The sequence below is a fragment of the Lytechinus variegatus genome, chromosome 19 (assembly GCF_018143015.1).
Source record: "Lytechinus variegatus isolate NC3 chromosome 19, Lvar_3.0, whole genome shotgun sequence".
Taxonomy (NCBI): Eukaryota; Metazoa; Echinodermata; class Echinoidea; order Temnopleuroida; family Toxopneustidae; genus Lytechinus; species Lytechinus variegatus.
The window spans coordinates 9,407,462-9,431,100 of record NC_054758.1 but is presented as its reverse complement, the minus strand read 5'-3'; the positions used below and the strand labels follow the sequence as shown (position 1 = coordinate 9,431,100).

Here is a 23,639-nt window from a genome sequence, read left to right as displayed (position 1 = left end):
ACATTTGCTCTACGGCGAGTCGAAAACAGCCTTATCATTAATTTTAATTCAAACCACCTATATGTAGTTGGTACAAAAAATGTTAAAACGGCTGTTTTCGACTCGCCGTAGAGCAAATGTGACCAAGGTATAAGCATGGCATTCCAAGCCTGTTGAGGGGCTTTTTCCAAGCAGCGATAGTACACGAATCCAGGGTCCTGTCTTACAAAGAGCTACGATTGATCCAATCAATCTCAAGTATATGAAAATCCATCAATTTCGTTATTTTTTTCTTCAGGAAATTTGCACAATGTTCTTTGTGAATAAAGAGAATCACACATTTTCTTTATATAAAACTATGAATGTATGAATATATGTCGTGTCTAGAATATAATTTTAACAAACATGCAATTCAGATGTTGACATTGCTGGCTTTCCATACTTGAGATTAATAAGATCAATCGTAACTCTTTGTAAGACTGGGCCTAGATGTCCTATTTTGTGTATGTGTTAGTGATCTTTACCATGATCATTTTTCAGCATAGATTTTGTGATATGGTGACAATAAACCTTGATTATATACACTTTCCAATGACGTCTATCTTTATTGTAACTTCTGATACCAGCTTTAAACAAACAAGTGTTCTACAAAATTTTAAGGAACAAAATGCAGCTACAATCTTAAAGGTAAAGGTAAAATAAAGTAATTGCAGCAAACAATTCATGAAAAAGCTTGTAAAATCAAGATTAAATGCCTCCATATTATCATAGATCTAGATCTGGTACATTGAAATCAACTCATCTTTGTGAAATTATAAAATCTTAGTGGAAAAACGATAACTCTGATGATAACTAATACAAAATGATAACAAAACAATAACTAGCACATATGTGTGACACCAAAATTCAATGGAATTCCATGCTTACTCTGCTCATTTCTCAGCAATTACGCATTTAGTGGTAATTTCATTATATTCTGTTCAAACTCATTTTGAGATTGCTACCACAACTGGTATTTATCTTCAAAGGTCCTGTAGTATGCTACTGCATGACAATAACCTCCATTTGAGAACACTATACCCCAATTTTCCTCAATCAATTTTCTTCTCCAAGTACGACAAACCCACTGCCCCAAGTTTAAGTATCAAAACACCTGTTTCTTGACCTCGGTCCAAAGATAACACAACAGCCCGAGCGCAAAGCATGCCGCCATTTTATTTACTTACTTTCCTTATTTCGAGGTTCGATTTTCTTCGTTCGAAATTGAAAATGAAACTAACATTGGATTTCTGAATACAATATGCCTTTGAAAACGTGATTAAATATCGAATACAATAATTTCATTCCGAAGGTCCTACTACAGGCAGAGAAGTCTTACGTAATAGCACAGCTGTTGTTTATCATTTCGTCCTTGGCTCAACGCTCATTTACTGGCCTGTGGAGGTGAAATTGAGACAACAGGGATTACCTGGCCAAGAAGGGTTTATCGGGGCTTGGAAATGTTATTGAGAGTTTCAAATGAAAATTGGGGTAAAACACCAAAGTTTGCAATCTGAACTGTGGTCTTTCTCCAAAGGGGGTTTGACGTAATGTGTAAATGTTCCTCTAGAAAAGGGCAGAATGACCAGGGCCCAATCTATCTTAACTCTTTGCCCACCATAGACATAACTCCTGCACCACATTGATTTCAAGGTGCATCTTTTAGAAGGGATTTGCATGGACTCTGCTAATCCAGCTCACGATAGCTTTCAATTGGTTTCTTGTAAAGAAAAACTTTGTGTGTAGACAGTAAAATGTGATGTACACTTTACAATTGTGTATATATGTGTGTATGAACTATAGACTTAATGCACTCTGTGTGTATTGTTAATAGAATTTGACTTGAGCCAAACTTGGCAGTCTGCTGTATGTGATTCTAGTCGAACAAACCAGGCAAAGAGTTGAGTATGGAAAGTCAATTAAAAAGCCTTCATTTGATTGACCCTCTTTTCAGCATCAATTAATAAGATTCACGATTTGAGACCAATCTTAACTCTTTGCCCGCCACGGACGACTCGCGGCACATACAGCGGACTGCCAACGACGACTCAAGTCACATTTCGCACACAATGCATACGGCACCCCAAAATTAATTTGGCGCAGGGGCGATAGTGTACTTGGCGGGCAAAGAGTTAATATGTCAATGCTTTACTGAACCTGGTTGAGAGGTTAGCAGTCCCTATAAAGTTTTATGTGATATAGTCTTAACATGTAAAAGCAGTTGCCATTGTATTTTTTTTCCCTTTTTTTTGTCTAAAACAGCTTTTGAGATAAAATTCATTACATCAGGACTTACACTTCTGAGAATTGCTTAAAATCATGATTATAGTTGCTGGACATAATTCATAATCGTTTTAATGATTTATTTGATGATTGAAGTAAACAATTTTTTTGCTGACTATGACCTGAATAGTGTCAAGACTAATTTCATTTAAGTAGCCATTAAAAAAATTTATTTTAGAGAAAGAAAGAAATATGTTGAAAATAAATTAGCAAAATACATACATGTAAAAGGTAGAGAGAGGGAAAATAGATTATGCTTTCTTCAAAGTTGATAAAGATTCCGAAAAGCATTGCTGGCCTTGGTAGACATGGAACATCCGAAATGAAAAATCTTTCTCTCAAAAAGGAATTAGTATTTTTTATTCAATTAGATTCATTTGTATTTGATACCAGAAATTGTTTCTGTTTCTGTAGATCCAAACACTGTAAACCTGACAGCAACCTCTATCACAACCAGACAGATTGCTGTACAGTGGGAAGATCCATTTGGATATGAAGATTTTTTCAAAGTAGACTGTGGTGCTGATGGCACCACTTACTTCCCTCTCTACCAAAGCAATGCAACAAATGGCACCTTTGAAGCAACCTGTAATGTACCAAAAGCTGGGGCAGAATATAACATCAGTGTGACAAGTGTCAGTGGCGATAAAGATAACGCTATTACTGACACCATCACCGCAGCAAGTGAGTACCAAGTGTTCCCAGAATTTCCTAATCAAGGGCCCTTTTCGTAGAGAGTTAAAACCATGCTAACGTTGCCAGTATGACGACTGCCATGGTAACAGGGCTCAGGATGCTGAATCTTAGATCTCATGATTTCACAAAGTTCATTTAGTGTAACTGTACCAGAGTTTTAGATCTACATGTAGGATGAAATAGTGACCGTTAACCATGGTTTCAAAAAACTTCTAATGAAAACAGTGTTTACTGCAACTACTTGTCTTTAACTCTTTGCACGCTGAATTATTTTTATTTTTTTGGGGGGGGGGTTATGATGACAATTGTTTTCATGTTATTTTCTTTAATTCACTGGATTTCCATATTGCACCATTGATGCTTATCATTATTACATGTATATAGTTGTTATCCAAGAACTATTGCCTTCTATTAGCCTATCACATTTGAAGGTAGAGGAGAAAACTAATTGTTACAATTGTTGAATTTGATTGTACGAATGTGCAAGATTGCATCGACAGCGTTCGAAGGGTTAATATCCTCATTATGAAACCCAAATATGATAAGGGTAATAATAACATATTATGCAGGGCCCACTGGTAGGCTAGTTTCCTAAATAAAGTGGCTGCGCTGGGTAAATAAAAAATTGTTATGATAATTATTATCATTAACACTGATTCTGTAACTTTGTACACGTACAGCTCCTGAAATAGTTGCCTTTGTGAACAGTTCATCCAACACAACATCCATTACAGTCACCTGGGGTGTGTTGTCCGGACCTGATGGCTATAGAGTGGACTGTTCCAATGGCACCGCTCCCCCAAGCTCTCTTCCTAGTTCAGCCACTGAGGTGACATGCACTGGGGTTACACCCGGTGGGAATCACTCCGTCAGTGTCGTCACCTTGGAAAACAACGGGGAGAGTCCAGCTGCTGTTGAATATGTTGTTGCAGGTATGTAATTCTTCTTCTTGGTCTGGGTCGCTCTTCTGTTTTTTTTTTTAATTCCTCTGTTGCTGTTGTTCCTCTGTTGTGCTTTTTCTTGTCCTTGTAGCTATTATTGTACTTACAATGTTCTTGTTTTTGTTAATACTCTTGTTCTTCTTTTTATATTCTTATTCCTATTGTTATCATTATTGCTCTCCTTGTCCCTTTGTTCCTCATTTTATTGTTGTTGTCTGTTGATTGATTACAGATTTCGATATATGCTGATTTGTTATTGACCAGACTTTTGAAACGAATATGCATGTAACAGTGATATTTATTGGTAATTGCCAAATATCATTAATATCAAACTAATTTCTGCAATCTTATACCAAATAAAAAAAATAGACAAAAGAACCGCCAGCACATCCTGTTTTGATAGATATATCAACGAGTTATGAGTTCTTTTGTTCTCTACACTTTGCTTTATTAATCTCCAAACGTCTATGTACATTTTATGGTCTAATATAGACTATATTTGGAAAGTTAATGCTACACATATAAGTAATGTGATAAAGTTCATCTTGTTATGCATGTGTGAATTCACATACATGTGGATACTTTGCACTAGCACTGGTGCATGTATAATTATGAACTCTGCATGTGATAAAAGTCTTACATGTAGGTTGTCCTAATCCATAAAAAGTAACTCATTTTTCTTCATATCGTGGAAATTTCTGATCTGTATTTTTTTTTAGGTTTTTGCTATATTTATGGATAGATCAAATTGAAACATTGTAGAAAATAATTCAACTTGCCACTAATACATGTATACAGTGTTTGTAAGTGTACAACACTTATGTGTACCACAAGGACCTGTTATTGGACCTATTTCATTCAATAATTGATTGAGCTGTAAATTGGTAAATTGCCACTTTGGAAATCATATGTTGCATTGGGTTTGTTTTGATGTACCAATTCCCTTCTTTGGTTTAAAATATTTACTTTGCCATTCAGACTTTGAATCGAAGCAGATTAATGGCAAATTTTAAGGCAATACAGAATTACAAAGCATTTGGTAGTGTAATTTATTATCAGCTTTTTGTAACAAAAGAAAGGTGTAATCTTAATCCACATGTTGCAAATATTGAAATTCATGTAGATGCCAAGGGGTTGAACAAACTTTCCTGGACTTTTTATGAATACTGTAATGTATGTGAAGGGGCCTAATTAAATTTAATCTTATTCTATTTGTGTTCATTTCATTCTCATTTTTAAAATGTATGTAATGCAGTACAAGACATGAGTGGTCAAAATATTTATTAGCAAAAATGAAAAAGAAATCAGAACACTGAATTTTTTGTTCAAAATACTTAAGTTTTGGTTTTATTTGTTGCCCCATGGTATTTCTTTGAAAATTCTGCTTTCCTCACCAATTCTGTTTCCAGCTTTGAAAATACTGAAATGTTCCTTGTTTAGGTTGACAGTCCTAATAAAGCCAGAAGACCTATATGTTCAGTTTCCACAAAATTCAAAGCATGTATTGAAGCATAACAGACAAACAATAAAAAGCAAAAAAAAACATTAAATGACAATTCCTAACTAAGAGAGGAATATGTAAGTTCAATTCCTACATTTAGTAAAATCAGATCTTTCAATACAGAATAGGAATACATTTATTATAAGACAGATATGATGAGGGACCCATCTTACAAACAGTTGCATCGATTCAATCAACATGTATGGAAATCGATCAATGTCATACTCTTTTCTATTAAAAAATCTTTTCAATGCCCTTTCACTTTGTAAATAGAAGCACAATGAATTCTCAAGAAAACAATGAATGTATGAATATACATCATGTCTAGAAAATATTTTAAACAAAAAATTTAATGCATTTTAGATGTTGATATTTCTAGCTTTCTATAGTTGTGGTTGACCGTATCAATCAGGGTCCAGTCTTACAAAGAGTTACGATTGATCTGATCAATCGCAACTATGGACGGCCAGCAACGTCAACATCTATTATACATGTTTGTTCAAAATATTTTCTAGCTATGATTTACATGTACATAGTATGTTCATGCATTCATTGTTTTCTTGAAAATTCACTGCGCTTCTCTTGGCATACAAAGGACATTGTGCAAATTTTTCGTAGAAAAAAATTATCACACTGATGGATTTCAATAGAGTTACGATTGATCGGATCAATCATTACTCTTTGTAAGACTTGGACCCTGATAAGGTCATATTTGAGACTGCATCCACTTTTTATCAAGAATTGACCAACTTGATTTTAAGTACATCTAATCTAGACTTGACTTCTCAATGTTGACGTCTACTGTGCAGTACCTCTTAGTGCCAGTCTCTCTGCCGATGATTCAACAATAAACTCTGTGAGTGCCATGTGGCCCTATCCTGGGGGGTTGGTGGAAATCTTTGAGGTCGAGTGTAGCAATGGCACCGAGAGTAACACGACACTGACAGCCGGTGAAGGTTTTAGCTACATTGCAAGTTGTGAGGGCGTCTGGAATTCTGGAGATGATTACACCATGGTTGTTACGAGTTCCAGCAACGGAGAAATTAATCCTGCTACCATCGTGCTGACAGCTTGTGAGTGCAAGCAGCGATAATAGATTTTTAAAAAGTCATGTACTGATATTAATGCAGTGTTGTATTTGTGCAATACAAGTTTCAGCTATACAAACTTAAGCAATGGAGAAAATAATTGTGCTACCATTGCACCAACAGCTTGTAGGTAGTGGTGTATATTCAATATTAATTTTAAAAAAAAAGTATTGATATTTGTGCGATGGAGGGAGAACGTTATATAACATTTTTGTAAAGAGTGGAAGTCACTCGCAATATAATCCTTTGAACAATTGACCAGAATTAAAAGAAAAAAGCACGATTGTTTCAAATATTGTTTTTTTTTTTAACAATTGACCAGAATTAAAAGAAAAGAAAGGCATGATTGTGTCAAAAATTGTTAAAAAAGGGTCGCTTTGAAATTTTTAGCTTTACTCTCTGAGAGCTATCAATAAATTCCTAATTAGGGCTTTGTAGAACTAACGCTAAAACTTTGGATATATATTTGATTCTTAATTCACTACATGAATAATTTTTAAAACTTCCTGTATTAAAGTAAAATGCAAGTAAATGAATACAAGTTATCCCTTGTGAAATTTGACCTGTAGTACCCCTTAGTGTGGAGCTTGCAGCTGGCAATTCGACGACCACTTCAGTGACTGCTGGCTGGGATTTCCCAGGAGGAGTCGTTGACGAGTTCGAAGTCGATTGCAGTAACGGTACCGCCAAGACTAACAATGTGTGTGCGGAGTATGATTATGTTGCCTCGTGTGACGGTTTGGACAACCCGGGAGATAATTACACCATGATGGTCACTAGTCTTAGTAATACGCAGAAAAATTCAGCCATGATCGAACTGACAGCTTGTGAGTAAACGACTGAAATATGCCATTGGATACTCGTCATCATCATCGATGCATAATAACACCCAGCTGCTCAACATTCCAGAAAGCTCAATACAATTACATCTCATTGGCCCGTATTCTGAAGTCGGGTTTAACTTAAACTTGGGTTTAAAGTTGTGTAAGTATGGGAAGCCTACACAATTATGAATGATTTGAGAGCCAAATGAGCTGAAGTATGGTATCTCCACTGTAAATGATTTATGTAACAATTGGCTATCCACACTTAAACCACAACTTTAAACCTGAGTTTAAGTTAAACCCAACTTCAGAATACGGGCCATAGTGTTTATAGCAATGGGGCATTACAAGAAACTTGGATTCATTTGCCAAATTAAGCCTGCATGTAATTCCCAAATCCAAGCATAAATTCATTGATTAAAAATAAATTTGTAGTTAATTCAAGTTCAAACAAAATTCAACTTTCTTCTAGCAGCATTATATGCTTGATAAAGGGATTTACTCTTGTGTTGATAGTTTCTTGCAGTGCCCCATAGAGTGATAAGTAACATCCTGCACATTTCAGCTATGATCCTGTTCCGCCTTTACTTTGATGATAGAAAGCTATCTAGCACCAATAGTGGAATTTCCTTATGAAAAGAGCGAAATGTTTCCTTTACGTGGACCCAAAAGCATTAGCATGATGGCGAATTAGTGTTTGTGGATCATGGACTGATGTCATTCATTTTATCCATACATGTACCTCTACCACTGATGTCCATTTACATGTACATTAACATTTCACAGCAAACTACATGTATGTGGTATTGATGGTCACAAGTCTTGATATCATCTCGAGGTATTCAGATTTGATTGCATCATAATTCATTAATGATGGAATTGATGTCATTCATTGCAGTCACACAATTACCTATTGATTACATAATAATGGTTGCACAAACATTTCACAGCAAACTATTTGGTATTGATGGTCACAATCTTGATATCATCTATTGGTAATCAGTTTTGATTGCATCTATCGTTCATTAATGATGGAATTGATATCATTCATTGTAGTCAGAGAAAAACTATTGATTGTATATAATGATTGCACAAAAATTTCACAGCAAGCTATTTGGTATTGATGTCACAAGTCTTGTTATTATCCAGGGGTATTCAGATTTGATTGCAACAATAGTTCATTAATGATGGAATTGATATCATTCATTGTAGTTGGACACTCACCTATTGATTACATAATAATTGTTGCACAAACATTTCACAGCAAACCATTTGGTATTGATGTCACAAGTCTTGATATCATCTCAGGGTATTCAGATTTGATTGCATCTATTGTTCATTAATGATGGAATTGATATCATTCATTGTAGTCACACAATCACCTATTGATTGCATAATAATGGTGGCACAAACATTTCACAGCAAACCATTTGGTATTGATGGTCACAAGTCTTGATATCATCTCAGGGTATTCAGATTTGATTGCATTAATTGTTCATTAATGATGTAATTGATGTCATTCATTGTAGTCACACAATCACCTATTGATTGCCTAATAATGGTGGCACAAACATTTCACAGCAAACCATTTGGTATTGATGGTCACAATCTTTGTATCGTCCAGGGGAATTCAGTTTTGATTGCATCTTTGATATCATTCATTGTAGTCAAACAGTCACCTATTGATTACGTAATAATTGTTGCACAAACATTTCACAGCAAACCATTTGGTATTGAGGGTTACAAGTCTTGGTATCGTCCAGGGGTATTCAGTTTAGATTGCATCAGTAGTTCATTAATGAAGGAATTGGTATCATTCATTGTAGTCGGACAAACACTATTGATTGCATAATTATGATAGCATTTATTAATTCAAACCATTTCCAATGATTGCATAATGGGACTATTTGTGATTGCATTTACTTTTGACATCAAAAGATCCTTAAATCATTTTTACATTACATGGTTAATTACATGTTTATGTACATGTATCATATGACTTAAAGTAATGTAAAAATGTAGTTCAGGCATGAGTGAGTAAAACAATTTGAAGTACATGTAAGGATTGAAAAAAAATCATTCGCTGGATTTGAATTTCATAAAGAATATTACATGTCTCAATTATCCATTTGTGCTCTGTAATACCACAAACAAAGAAAATGACCAAGGGATGAAGTGAGTTTTTATTCTTTGAAATAATGCCTTGATGTCCACAATTGTGCATTTAAAGGAGAATCCAAGCCAAATTTAGGTTGTTACCAAGTTGCCAATTTGAATTTAGATAATCTTTGTAGGGATCTCAATTTCAATTGAAAATAGCCTTAACATTCATATTGCTTATAATCTGATTTCTTTTAAACTTTCACCATTATACATGTATTTAATGTATTTTTCTCCTCTCCAACACATTATATCACCAAATTTTGATTCCTCTTTAATGAGGATAAAAAAAAGACACAGTGGAATTTAGTCAACAGAGTGCATTGTGATTACCCCTAGTAATTTGAACTACATGTATGGTATCTTCATGTATAGTTTAGTGAGCTGTGTACATTACTGTACAATCATCAATGAATCACGTTGCTCTCATGTTCATGTCTGACCGAGATGTTATTGACTGACAAGTTCATCATTGCCTCATTTTTCCTTTTGTTTTGTGTAACAGATGCACTGTTCAACCGACAACTCAAGGTTTAATTTTCCAACGTTTATTCAATCCCAACTATCATGTTTCCATGCATCATCACAAAGTGGGTTAAAGTGTGTAAAAAAGTATCACTTTCTTCATGCCAAGGTTTGAGATGCTATCATGTCATGGATCATGATGGATGATGATATGTATTTAGTAAAAAAGGTGTATGTTATGTTTTATACTGCGCCATTGAACATGTACATGTGTATCATTGCAAGTTTTAGCGATGATTTTCTGCGGCCCTAGACCCTGTTCTCATTACTGTCCATGTACTGGTTTACTGGAAACTGGTTTATTATGTTAGGAGAACAGTCAAGTGGTCTTGGAAGGGTTCAGAAAAACCCTATCGCGATTCAATTTTCAAGATCGCTTTGCCTCGTTAAACTGGGTTTAGCGTACATTGTGAGGACTTAATCGTTCTTTGGGAAGCAATGTTCTCACATGTGTGTAGAATGCCTACGCTGCGATTTCAAATTTCGCGCGAAATTGAGAGCGTAAGCTTTCTGTGAATTGGCTGTGATCTTCTCACATGTGTGTAGAATGCCTATGCTGCTGTTTCAAATTTCTCTTCATTCATGTAATTTTACTCCGATGAGTGCATGTCGAAAAGCATCAGTATGACCATCTTTAATGCTACTTCCCAAATTTTTGTTTGTTACCGAAACCTTCATAAGATCCTTTAATTATAAATTTAACTTCATATACAAGTAGTAGTGAAACATCAAATAATAGATGACATGAACAGATATCCCTTTATTTGTCCAATTTGGTTCTTTCTCTCTCACAGTACCTGAAGCTGTTACACTTAAGGAAGCAAGCGAGCATGTGACGACGAGCTCTATAGCTGCAACATGGGATATGCCCAATGGAATCGTGGAAGACTATGAGGTCGGCTGCTCAAATGGAACTTCTTCATCGGTTGAGAATAACCTGCTTGGTGGCTTTATAGCATCTTGTGACAATCTTCCAACTCCAGGAGATGACTACGAGATATCTGTGACATCGGTCAGCAACGGTCAGCGTAGTGAGACGGTCACGATCACAATCACGGCATGTAAGTTTTTCGCAGGAATACGAGAGAGAAAGAGTTTTGTTGGAGGAGCGGGTGCATACAGGCCTGTGCATACAGGCCAGACTAAATTCACATAGGTCTTTTTGAGTCTATAGATTGAACCAAGAATTGTGCAGATTTCACTGACAGTAGATTTAGTTTTACAGGGGCCAAAATATGATATTGATATATTGGCTGAAGAAGAATCCCACAGAACATGAACATTTTAATAAAATATGTTCATTTTCTGGCAGGGTTCACTTATTTTTTTTAGCACAACTGTATATGAAAATCTATATCTTCTGTACTAGGGATTTCATTCTTTTTCATTCCTGCCTCATTTTTTCTTCGTCATGCTCTCTTGAAATCAGTACCAGAGGCTGTAGACCTTGAAGAGGGCGACTCTAACACAACGACCATCTCCGCTACATGGACAGTCCCAAACAGCGTGGTGAATACCTTCAATATCACATGCTCCGATGGTAATGCCTCCCCAGCGTCCATATCTGTGAACGAGAGTCAAAAAGGGAGGACCTTGACGGCATACTGCACAGAGTTACCACGATCTGGAGAGCAGTATACCCTCTCTGTCGTCGCTATTAGCAAGGACAAGCAGAGCGCCCCCGGAGTCATTCAAATCTACGCATGTAAGTGGACCGGTACTGGAAACTATGGCCCGTATCCTGAAGTTGGGTTTGATTTAAACTCTGCTCTTGGTTGTTTTCACTGTGTATAGCTGATTACAATTTTTAACAATCAGTGGATCAATATACCAGCTCATTTGACTCGAGAATCATTCTTAACTGTGTAGGGGCCCTTTGCAGAGAGAGTTGCAATCTTGCTCAACTTAGTTTTTAGCCAATGGACTTGCGCTTGATAATTTGAGTTGCATTTTAACGCAACTTTCTGCAACAGGCCCTATGAAACATTAATAAACTAGGGTAGTTCTCTTCACTTTAAAAAATAATTATGGAATTATTGTTTTCTTGAAAATTCACTGTGCTTCTCTTTGTTTGCAAAGGACATTGTGCAAATTTCCTTTAGAAAGAATTATGACACTGATGGATTTCTATAGAGTTACAATTGATTGGATCAATTGTAACAGTTTGTAAGACTTGACTTTCCATAATTTTAGCACAAGGTTAGGCAATGGTCTAAGTTAAAACAGACTTCAGAATATGGGCCTATGTATGAAATCTTTATCAAATCTTGTTGGGGTGATGGCTTTAATGGAAGCGCTGGGGGTATTTACCTTGAAAAGGTGCTTGGTTGTATCAATGTATGTTATTGCAAAAAATGCAAACAAATTTGATAGCTACGTGTATCTTCCGAGTTCAGTGAAACTCATGTAAATATTGTAATTTGACGTTAATGTTCATGCTGTCTCCAATGGCCGCTATTTCTGTCTCTTTGGGTGGCCTTGATAGACTGGTTTGACTCTTGTTGTATTATCATTATCTTTCACCCACATGTATGTAGTGCCAAAGGGAGTTGTCCTAGAGGAAGGACCTTCAACCCTGACGTCAGTCAACGCATCTTGGACGAAGCAGAATGGCACGGTAGAGAGTTACAGTATCAAATGTTCCAGTGGCACTGCTGACCCACGCACCATCAATGATACACATGAAGAATCCTATTCTGCAGCTTGTGTAGACCTGCCTTATCCAGGAGCTACGTACAGTTTGCAAGTCTTTAGTGAGGTCGGAATATCCAACAATTCTAGAGCTTCAAGTATCATCTCTCTTGTGGCAGGTGTGTATTCAAATCATTCCTAATAAGGATGTTTCCCTAAATTTTACAAAGACACATAATATTCAGTTTATGTGCAAACTGGCAGAATTACATGTACATGTATGGTTAGGTGCCCAAAGGTCTGCCCAGTGCCCCTCGTCTGCGTACGCATATCTGAGCGATTTTAATAAGCTTTTTCGATATACCGGTATTAGTAATACCGTTCGGTATGAAAGTCATACCGGTATGGATACCGCCGTTGAAATTTCAATACCGAAATACCGTCATACCAAAAGTTGAAAATATCATACCGGTATTTTCTTCTGTATTGTCGTTTATGGGTATTTTTACAGTAAAATTAAGCCAAAACAATAAGTTCTTTGGCTCTCTCAACGTATTTAATGAAATCAGAATCCAATAATCTAACCTCGAAATGAATACATCGCCCCTTAACTACTGTCTGAGCTCCGTTAGCCGCTGCATAAGGCCTCGGCCCCACCGCTACTGGGGTGCATGTCGGCTCAGCTCCATGCACTCGTGTACACAGCTACAGTAAACAACGAAGTCGACCGAGACGGAGAGCATTTCATGAAGAGTTTTTTTCAGTGGTTTCAACAACAGATTTGCTTTCCGCCAATCACATGCGAGGGTTTCATAGCTTGTATCATCCCTCTACACAAACAAAATCACTGACAAAACTCTTTTTGAAACACTCCCTAGCCTGCCTTTTGACCACGTGGTGTATTGCGGGCTTCAACAAAGTATCAACCTTGGCTTGGGGCGTTGACAGACAAACCACAGGGATTAACACTTGTTTTTTCTTTATGCAAGTTTTTTTTCTCGGACTGCTCTTGTATCAATTGGAATATCCACTGAGTTTTTTTTAGTTTTTTTTTTGGGGGGGGTGCTGTGCATTGACAGACAAACCACAGGGATTAACACTTTTTTTTCTTTATGCAATGTTTTTTTTCTGGACTGCTCTTGACTTGTTTCAATTATGACAAGTTTACTTTTATACTATAAGCCTGCTACAAAAACCGTCTGACCCCCCCCAAAAAAAAAATAAATAAATACATAAAGAAAAAAATAATACATTAATGAATAAATAAATTAAATATGAAAATAAAAAAATGACAGAAAATGTTGATAAAATTAACAGGAAAAAAATGTTACGCCATCCCTCTTTGTTTATTTTGATCTGTGAAGTGATTGTAAATGGAAGAAAGTGGCTGAGAATATTTGTGTGATTTGTGATGGGTGTTGTATCCGTTTTGTGCATGTGCGGTCATGAATAAAATAAAATAAACTATTGGATTGATTGTATGATGGTCTCGTGGCGTGATAAGATGTTGATCAACTAAAATTTGGCATGTGTGAAAGATGAAATTGACAAAAAAAGAGGGGAAGATCGAGATTCGGAGAAGAGGAGGATGTTGATTGTTCGTGGTAAGAGAGGGGTGGTGACGGGGAGAGAATGGGCCGATGGGAAAGAGAGAGTGAAGAATTAAGGGGCTGGGGAGATAAAGAAAAACAAAAGCAAGAAAAAATGAGTGAGAAAGAGGCAGCCGGGGATAAGAAGTTTAGGGGGGAGGGTTTTACTTTTAGACAACGTGGAGATTCACAAGAGGGGGGGGTTCAACACAATGGACATTTATAAGAAAAGTTATGTACGAGACGTCAAAATTTGAGGTCAACAAACTTTGAACCTTCGACGAACACGTGTTGATGTGAGTGGTAAACAAAAGGGGCGAATCTGAATGTGAATGAGTGGGGTCAGACCGGTGAAGGGAAAATCACGCATATATCCTTGACAGTTTTAGCAGGGAATTTTGGTGCTTGGAAGTTAGGGCATGTACACACGTTTAGCAAAGTAAGTAGCAGTGAGTTTGTGCCGTGTAGCATTTGGCAACTTGACTTATTGATTTCGTACCATGTGCTTGCTGAAATAATTTTGCACACATGCACAGGTAATTCACAGCTCTCGTTGGGGAGAGAGCATGATCGTATAACTTTTGGTAAAGAAAGAAAGTTTTTGTCAATGAGAACGGACCATGCTGAGCATTCCTCAGCTGACCACAAGCATCCCCTCTTTATCCGAGGCCATATCAGGGCTAAACAAACATTGGACACTGTTTGTACAATAAATTGGGAATTTACTCGGTATTAGTCGGTATACCGGTATTGAAGCTATTAGTAATACCGGTATTGAAAATATCAATACCGAAAAAGCTTAGATTTTAATAAAAGAAGATATGCTACAGAATGTTCACCTGCAATACGTGATAGATATTCATTAAACAATCCAACTCAAAATGGTGAAAATATTTAACTTTATGCATTTCATATAATGGCCTCAAAATGCAGCCTTTCTCAACAAATTGCCTGAAAATCGTGTGAAGTGAATGGGTGCGCAGACATGAGGCACCATTATTTAATTTGTTCAATCTGAAAATGACTGGGCAAGGTTTTTTCCAAGAAAATCATAAAGATTTCTGGCGTACTTATAAGAATATAAGGAACATTATCAACTGAAAAATTTTGTGGAATTTAAGACAAATTCAAGTTAATCTTTTAGGTGCGCAAATGTGGGGCCCCCTTCATATCTTTAAAGGAAACCAAAACCCAAGAAGAGAAGCAATCTTATTGGAAAGAGAAAAATGAGAGGAACAATTTAAAAAAAGTTTCATAAAAATCGGTTATGAAATTAGCAAGTTATGGACGATTAAAAAGTCTTGTTGTACTTACTATGTGGATCCTCAAATTGGCAAATGTGCTTCAAAATGGCTGATTTTGTGGACAACTCTCCATTTGTTTTGTACACATATTTTCAGATTTTCCCCTTTATTTTACTTATTTCATATTATCTCCTCCTGACCTTGACCTATATGGTGTGGATTATATTTTCCCATGACATATGTTGTGCTCAGAAGGAGGCAAGATGCAATTTGAAAGATAATGAGGAAAATCTGAAAATTTGTGTACAAAACAAATGGAGAGTTGTCCACAAAATCAGCCATTTTGAAGCACGTTTGCCAATTGGAGGATGCCCATAGAAAGTACAACAAAAGTTTTCAAACTCCCATAACTTGCTTATTTCATAACCGATTTCGATGAAACTTTTTTAAATTGTTCCTCTCATTTTACTCTTTCCACTATTAAAGATTGCTTCTCTTCTTGGGTTTTGGTTTCCTTTAATCTCAGCAGCATGCTTGCTAATTCATCAGTTAAACCTTGGCCAAACGATGTGCCGAGTGTGCTTTACTTAAAATTTAGACGTTGCTGGTTAGAGGGCGCCCTCTATCTCCCAGAGAGAGCATAATAATGAACCTACTTTTGATCTGCCTTTTACCCCCGTGCACAGGAATAGAGCAATTTTGCACGTTCAACAATCAATCATTTATTTCCCTAACCTTTGCAGAGAAGCTATTAAATGTGTCTATTTCTTGGATAAGATCTGAAGAGCGATTATCGGTGTCAGTGGTACAAATTGGAAATCTTACGAAAATGTTATGAAAGCAGTTTTCCATAGTATTAATTCAGTGCGCAAAAAATTGACAAACATTTGCCCATCTTAGAAAATTTGATTGATCATTGTGTTTATTTTCTATCCGGCATTACAGTGCCCGAGTCGGTTGAAGACATCTCCGTGACCAGTTACACCACAACCACTGTCACTGTACAGTGGCGTCTCAAAGATTGCTCAGGCTGCGTCTACAACTATTTCCTGTTGACCTTTGAACCTGATACTCAGGACCCAATCCGAGTGTATTATGTATCAGATAAAAAAGAGTACTCTACCGCAGTGTCCGGTTTGGTCCAGGGGAGGAACTTTTCCTTCTCTGTGGTGTCGGTGAGTGGGGTCGACGTGGACAGTGCCACACTGAAGTATAGCGCAGCAGAGACAGTGGAACAAAGAACAGGTAATTTGTGATAAATGATTAAAAAAAAGGAGCTGAAATGAAAAAGAGTAAGGGAAAGAGGAGAATTAAAGATGATACATGTATTTAGTTCTAGTTTTGCAAAAACTCAAAGTGACGTGTGAGGGTATATGATAGACCTACATAAGAACTAATATTTGTTGTAATTGACTCAATTCTTCAAAAGGTCACATTCACACAGATAGACATATATAAGCCTGTTCACGGTTGTAAACTGCACACGAGCAGAAAAGGGTCATTTGAGAAAAAACATGAAGGTGGCTTTTAAATTCACTGACATAGGCATTTGTGATTTGATGATTATTCATGTATTCTTATCAAAATATTCATTTTATCACATCCAAGCTGAAAAGTAATAAATAGAGCCTTCATAATCACCGATATTTGACAGTAGCCTAAACAATAGTCAAATGTGCCAAAGGCAGACAATAAACAGATTTCCAAACTTTATCCCTGATGTACGATTCTAGTCACCTGGTCTATACAATGCCTTTTGTTCTCAGAATTTGAATACTCGACCGGTAAAGCTTATGCAACAACTACATTTGAAAATGATAGTGCTTATCCTAATGAAAAATCACAAAGGTCATTTGAGAAAAGTTGATCATGAGCTAACCGTGAACTGGCTCATTGGACTAGAGTTTCAGCTGTCCTGTTATTTTTTTGTATTGTCAGGGATTATTAAGAGCAAATCCTCTGCAGTATAGGATTATTTCAATGATATTTTTGCCTAAAATGCTTAATCTTGTCTTGTCTACTGGAGCAAGTTGTCTTGTTCAACTATGCATCTGCCCTTTGAATGGAAGATAGTGAATTCAATTCCACCCTCAGTAGATGACTGAAAACTGTGTTGTGTGTTAACAAGCCCTTCCCTTGCTTCATAGATATAGATGCAGGCTCTGTTACAGTGGAAAACAATTCATTCTTTGGATAGGATGTTAAATGGAGGGCATTTGTACATGTATAAAGAACAGTCGCCAACTTTGCACATGAAGAACCCACCGGGGAAACTCTGGGGTAGTGGTCCACCTGTGCTCCCCCAATCAGTTATATCAGGAGGAGAGACCTGCGGGTCGTAGTGATTCAGTTCGCTTTCATAACCCATAGGCACGGGTGATGCCGACCAGCAAATAAATAATATTAATCAAATAATAAGTACTTTGTTTCTAACTTTATTCATTCAGTTCCTGCCACTCCAACCGAGTTGAGCATTACCCCCACAAAGCGGACGCTCACCGCCGTGTGGAAATCCGTCGGAGATGTTGACAACTTTGACATCACGGTTACACCAAACCATGGGAGTGTTGTGTTTAATGGAAACCTTACTCACCCGTCTGCGGAGATCTCTGACCTTACCCCGGGGACGATATATAGTGTTAGCGTAGTAGCCCTCAGCGGTGATGAACGAAGTGAACCGAAAGTGGGAAGCAACCGAACTCTACCCGATAGTGAGTTTTGATAATCTGTTCCATGTACGGTAGTAGGTGATTTCTAGTGCGGTGTTGGTTTTAGTGTTTGATGTTTGTCTTGGTGCTCTTGCTTAGTGTTATTGTTGGTATTGTGCTGGTGTAAAGGTAATAGGGTGAATGTTCATACTGACCTTGGGGTGTATGTCTTGGTACTGGTGTTGAGGTTAGGTTGAATGTTAATACTGACATTGTGGTTTTTGTGTTGGTGCTGATGTTAAGCTATGAGGATGAATGTTCATACTGACATTGGGGTGTTTGTGTTGGTGCTGATGTTAAGCTAAGAGGATGAATGTTCATACTGACATTGGGGTGTTTGTGTTGGTGCTGGTGTTATGGTAAGAGGATGAATGTTCATACTGACATTGGGGTGTATGTCTTGGTAATGGTGTTGAGGTTAGGTTGAATGTTAATACTGACATTGTGGTGTTTGTGTTGGTGCTGATGTTAAGCTAAGAGGATGAATGTTCATACTGACATTGTGGTTTTTGTGTTGGTGCTGATGTTAAGCTAAGAGGATGAATGTTCATACTGACATTTGGGTGTTTTTGTTGATGCTGGTGTAAAGGTAATAGGGTGAATGTTCATACTGACCTTGGGGTGTATGTCTTGGTACTGGTGTTGAGGTTAGGTTGAATGTTAATACTGACATTGTGGTTTTTGTGTTGGTGCTGATGTTAAGCTATGAGGGTGAATGTTCATACTGACATTGGGGTGTTTGTGTTGGTGCTGATGTTAAGCTAAGAGGGTGAATGTTCATACTGACATTGGGGTGTTTGTGTTGGTGCTGATGTTAAGCTAAGAGGATGAATGTTCATACTGACATTGGGGTGTTTGTGTTGGTGCTGATGTTAAGCTAAGAGGATGAATGTTCATACTGACATTGGGGTGTTTGTGTTGGTGCTGATGTTAAGCTAAGAGGATGAATGTTCATACTGACATTCAGGTGTTTGTCTTGGTACTGGTGTTAAGGTAAGGTTGAATGTAAATACTGATGTTGTGGTGTTTGTCTTGGTGTTCAAGGGTACATTGGCATTTGGAGTTGTTACTGACTTTTTTATGGTAAGTTCCCAAATAACCATTCGTTTAGAAAAAAAAACTACGAGAGGGTACTAGATGCAACCGTGCCAAGGCCAGGATAATATTATCATGTTAAGCAGGGTCCGCTGCAGTTTTCCAAACTGAAGTGTCTATCCTGGGTGAAATATGACTTATTATTAATATTACTTCAAGTTTGATATTTTTTTTATTGAAAAAAAGATTCAATGTTTTTTTAGATGATACTTTAATGTTATTTACAGTATTAATTTTTTTGCTAAAGCTTTAGATGGGTTTTGAATAGAGCGCCACCTCAAATCCTTAGGTACTCAAATCTGGCCAGGGTGCCTTACCCATAATGCAACGTGCTGAGAATCCATGCGTATTGTGATTCATCCAGTAAACTTGAAAATATTATATATAGATTATGTTTTAATGATTTAAAATTTCTAATTCGACGTGCTTGGTCTTTCTTCTCCCTATGAAGCCAACAGGGATTCTACGTGTACATGTACTTGAAGTTTTCAATCATTTCCAGCTCATGATTTACCAGTGACCAACATTCCAAGAAGTTAGTTTTGTCATATAGGCCCAATTGATAGATATAACTTACTTCTCAGTATATTCTCTCACAGTAATCATGTAAAGAAGAAAAAAAAGTAGTTTTCCTCTCAAAATATTTTAATTTCTCTTTACAAACAACATTATATGCTTATTTGTTATCTGTGTTATGATGGGCACGTCGTGGTCTAGTGGTTCTGACTCTCGCCTTTCAAACAGAGGGTCATGTGTTTGAAGCCTAGCCATGGCGTGTTTTCCTTCAGCAAGAAATTTATCCGCACTGGCTGCACTTGACCCAGGTGAGGTGAATGGGTATCCGGTAGGATTAGTTCCTTGCATGCACTGAGCACCGGTGATGGTAGCTCGAGCTGAAGCCGGGGTAATGATAGCAAGTGCTTTGTATCCTCGGGCAAAAAGTGCTATATAAATCCAATTATTATTATTATTATTAATAGTTATCGCAAAAAGGTATATTTTAATATTAGCTATTTATCACATACATTCAATTAGAGACCACACATATTGTTTGTCAGTTCAGTTCCTATTGACATTCTTTGTATGTTTTTAAAACTTTTTCCTTTTTTTGCACAGCGCCAAGTCAAGTCCGCAACCCTCAGGCAGAAGTAATAGATAAAAACACCATCACTCTCACGTATGAGGCTCCAGCAGAACCTAATGGTGAAATCACACATTATGTTATAAGCTATGTTGGAACAAGAGATGTAAGTCAATATTGCATATACATGTACAGTGTATGATGATGATTGTGGTGGTGGTGATGGTGATGATGATGATGATGATGATGATGGTGGTGGTGGTGGTTGTGCAGATGGTGATGATGAGGAGGAGAAGAGGGGTGATGGTGATGTTGATGATGGTGGTTGTGGTGATGATAATGATGATGATGCTAATGATGGTGTTTGTTGGGTGTTGGTGGTGGTGGTTGTCCGGATGGTGATGATGGTGTTGACAAGGAGGAGAAGAGGGATGATGATGATGATGGTGATAATGATGATGATGATACTGATTATGATCATGATAATGATTGTAGTAGTGATGCCGATTAGCGGCTGTGCCATTGTACAAGTATATATTTTGCTCTCATATTCTTGTATTCCACTCCATGGAGGCATTCTACTCCCAAGTTGAAACAAATCGTTGTGATCTCGGTGCCAATATTCCACTACAACATATCATTTACCTGTTATTACTCATCTACAGGGCCTATCTGATCATGAGCCTCCTTCCTTCAATGTAACAGGACTGACTGTGACAGTCACTGACCTGCGTGCAGGGTTCACATACGTATTCAAAGTAAGTAAAAAAAAAAAATGTCGCTCCTTTTTCTCATTCATATATTGCATTTGTATATATTTTTCTTTGTATAATTTGAAAACAAGGTGAAGGTCAAGGATGAGCCCACACCTATGAAGATTGGTAACAGAAATATGGTGCAATGTATTAAAATGCTGTGGGTCATCAAGTGCACCTGTCATATCTCATTGTTGTAAAATAATTTTTTCAAGTACACCAATGCAACAGTATACAAATAACGAATAGGCATGGATGCGACGGTTCGAGATTTTGCACGAGGTGAAAGAAAGATGCTCTTGAATAGAGTGTTTCTTTCACCGAATGCGAAATCACGCAACATTGCACGACTAAGAATATTCGCCATTTGTGTTGTACAACGCCTCGGAGTTTAGCGAATTTATGAAAAAACATTTTTTTCATGCAGTAATCTATGGAGAGGGAGCAAAAAAAATGAAGGCGAAAAGCAAACTCCCACAAGTGCACATGACCTTAGGCAGCATTGCACATTTAGCCAGCAGGCTTATAAGCGTATTGCAACTTCATATTTACTGAGCGCAATGAATTAAACCATATTGCCACGTCACCTCCAAAAGCCGTGCAACAGTACATTTTGGATGGTACGTTGTGTGTGCAACGTTACGAATGTTTGACATTCAGCCTCCCATTTGCTCGCGTACAACAAGCTAAGTAGGCATTGTACAAAACAAATAATTGACTAATGAAGGTACATGTAGGACAGTGCACTTTCATTGCTTTGAAAATGACCCAAAACCTGGAAAAAAATAGCATACCTATTTTGTCAATTTCTCAGCAATTACACACTTTTTGCCAGAATCATTTAGCATATATCTTGATGGTCATTTTATTGGATAATGTTTGATTAGAGGGTATTATCTTGTCAGACCAAATGTGATTAAAATACACAAGCTGTTTAATATGACAAATACGAAAGACTTGAAAAATCTGTCAAGGTTTTGTAAATTCATTATGTCAAAATGTTGATGTCATCTCAAATGTAGTTGCTGTCTTTGTTACTTTTGCGTATTTGGGCATGATTTGTTGGATTGGGCCCACACCTGCTCAGTGGGGTCTGTGTCTTTGTGCCGGTTTCCGGGTACCCTCTGGGGTGGGTTAATGTGTGCCAGTTACTATTATTGCTCTTGTATTGTACATATGTTTATTATCATCATGTTTGATTCTTTTTCCTATCTTTTTATTTTTTCGGGGGTTACCTTTGTATTTTTTGTATGCCTATTATTACCATTGTTATATCTTGTTATTTTTCTTCTATGCCCCCAGGAGGGGCCGTCAAAGAAATATAATAATTGAAATCGTTTGAACTTATTTTTAGACAATCATCACTGGCATTTCTGCTCAAGTTGACATGTTTGTATTTTCTCTGACAGATCATCGCAGTGAATGATGGGGATTTTGAAAGTAACGCGACGTCAACTGAGCCAGTTACAACGTTCCAAGAAGGTAATGTGTATTATTATTATCTCCTCCAACCACTGGAAAACATGAAATGAAAATAGAGAATTGGTGGGCATGACATGAAGCTGTGAACTGCATTCGTCATGTACATGTAGATCAGAGGGATCATCTAGCTGCTCCTCATCGTCATTCCCTCATTTATTGTCACCAAAAAAAAAACGAAATTGGACTTAAATTTTTATACTGCTGCACTGTCAACTTCATTTTTATGCGCCAAAAGGAGATTGCATAGTTACATTACAATGTACCTACGCAGGAATGGTGAAAATTAGTGCATACTTTCATACTCGCAGAATGTTGTTAACATGGTATTGTACAAAAGCAGTAAATAGGACTTGTGATGGATTGTGGGTAATTCATCCAGCGGGAATGTGTAGAGGATTGGAAGAACTACAAAGTATCGGGAAGACTGGGACGAGGGAGGAATTACTTCTGAATCTTGACTGAATAGCCAGGAGTCCATGTTCCAGATAGACCTCTTTTCTGTTCTTTTCCCTGATTTTTGTAACTACATTTCATAACATTTTTTTAAGATCAAGGATTAGGATCATATATTGGTGTATTGAAGACAAATGACTGATTCTACTAGGATTATCTGTTCAATAACCTGAATTGTTCTCTTCATATTTAGTATTATTTTCATCTCATTTTTTTTCATGATCACTTTCAAAGCATCTCTCTTCAATTGTCAGCAGTCTGACCCTTCTCTTGTTGTGTTGTGTTGAAAATGTTGGACAGATTCTACTAGGAAAACCTGTTAAAAAACCTCTTTTTTCCCCTTTTCTTATCCATGTTTTCTTTAAAACTGCTTGTCAACTCATTGGTCTTTAATGGCCAACCATCAGAAGCTTCTCTTGCTGTGTCAAAGATGTTGCAAGGATCATTTTCAGAGAATCCGTTCTCCAACCTGACTCTTTTTTTTTTCTCACACACTTTTTTTTAAACATAAATGCATTTCATCACATTTTTCTTCAATTAGATTGATTCCCAGTGCAGTGGGCCA

At 37.1% G+C, this 23,639-nt stretch overlaps 1 protein-coding gene across 1 annotated transcript in view; it reads left to right on the top strand.

The window, feature by feature from the left end:
• The window catches only part of LOC121405893 (receptor-type tyrosine-protein phosphatase beta-like), a 60,075-nt gene that overhangs the window by 18,072 nt on the left and 18,364 nt on the right, over positions 1-23,639 (top strand). Inside the window, exons 14-25 of the mRNA XM_041596885.1 lie at positions 2,716-2,985; positions 3,678-3,929; positions 6,249-6,512; positions 7,097-7,354; positions 10,831-11,097; positions 11,466-11,741; positions 12,574-12,846; positions 16,446-16,745; positions 17,948-18,211; positions 20,420-20,550; positions 21,050-21,142; positions 22,549-22,621. Of these exons, the coding sequence (XP_041452819.1) occupies positions 2,716-2,985; positions 3,678-3,929; positions 6,249-6,512; positions 7,097-7,354; positions 10,831-11,097; positions 11,466-11,741; positions 12,574-12,846; positions 16,446-16,745; positions 17,948-18,211; positions 20,420-20,550; positions 21,050-21,142; positions 22,549-22,621 (2,721 nt within the window). The remainder of the gene's footprint in view (positions 1-2,715; positions 2,986-3,677; positions 3,930-6,248; positions 6,513-7,096; positions 7,355-10,830; positions 11,098-11,465; positions 11,742-12,573; positions 12,847-16,445; positions 16,746-17,947; positions 18,212-20,419; positions 20,551-21,049; positions 21,143-22,548; positions 22,622-23,639) is intronic.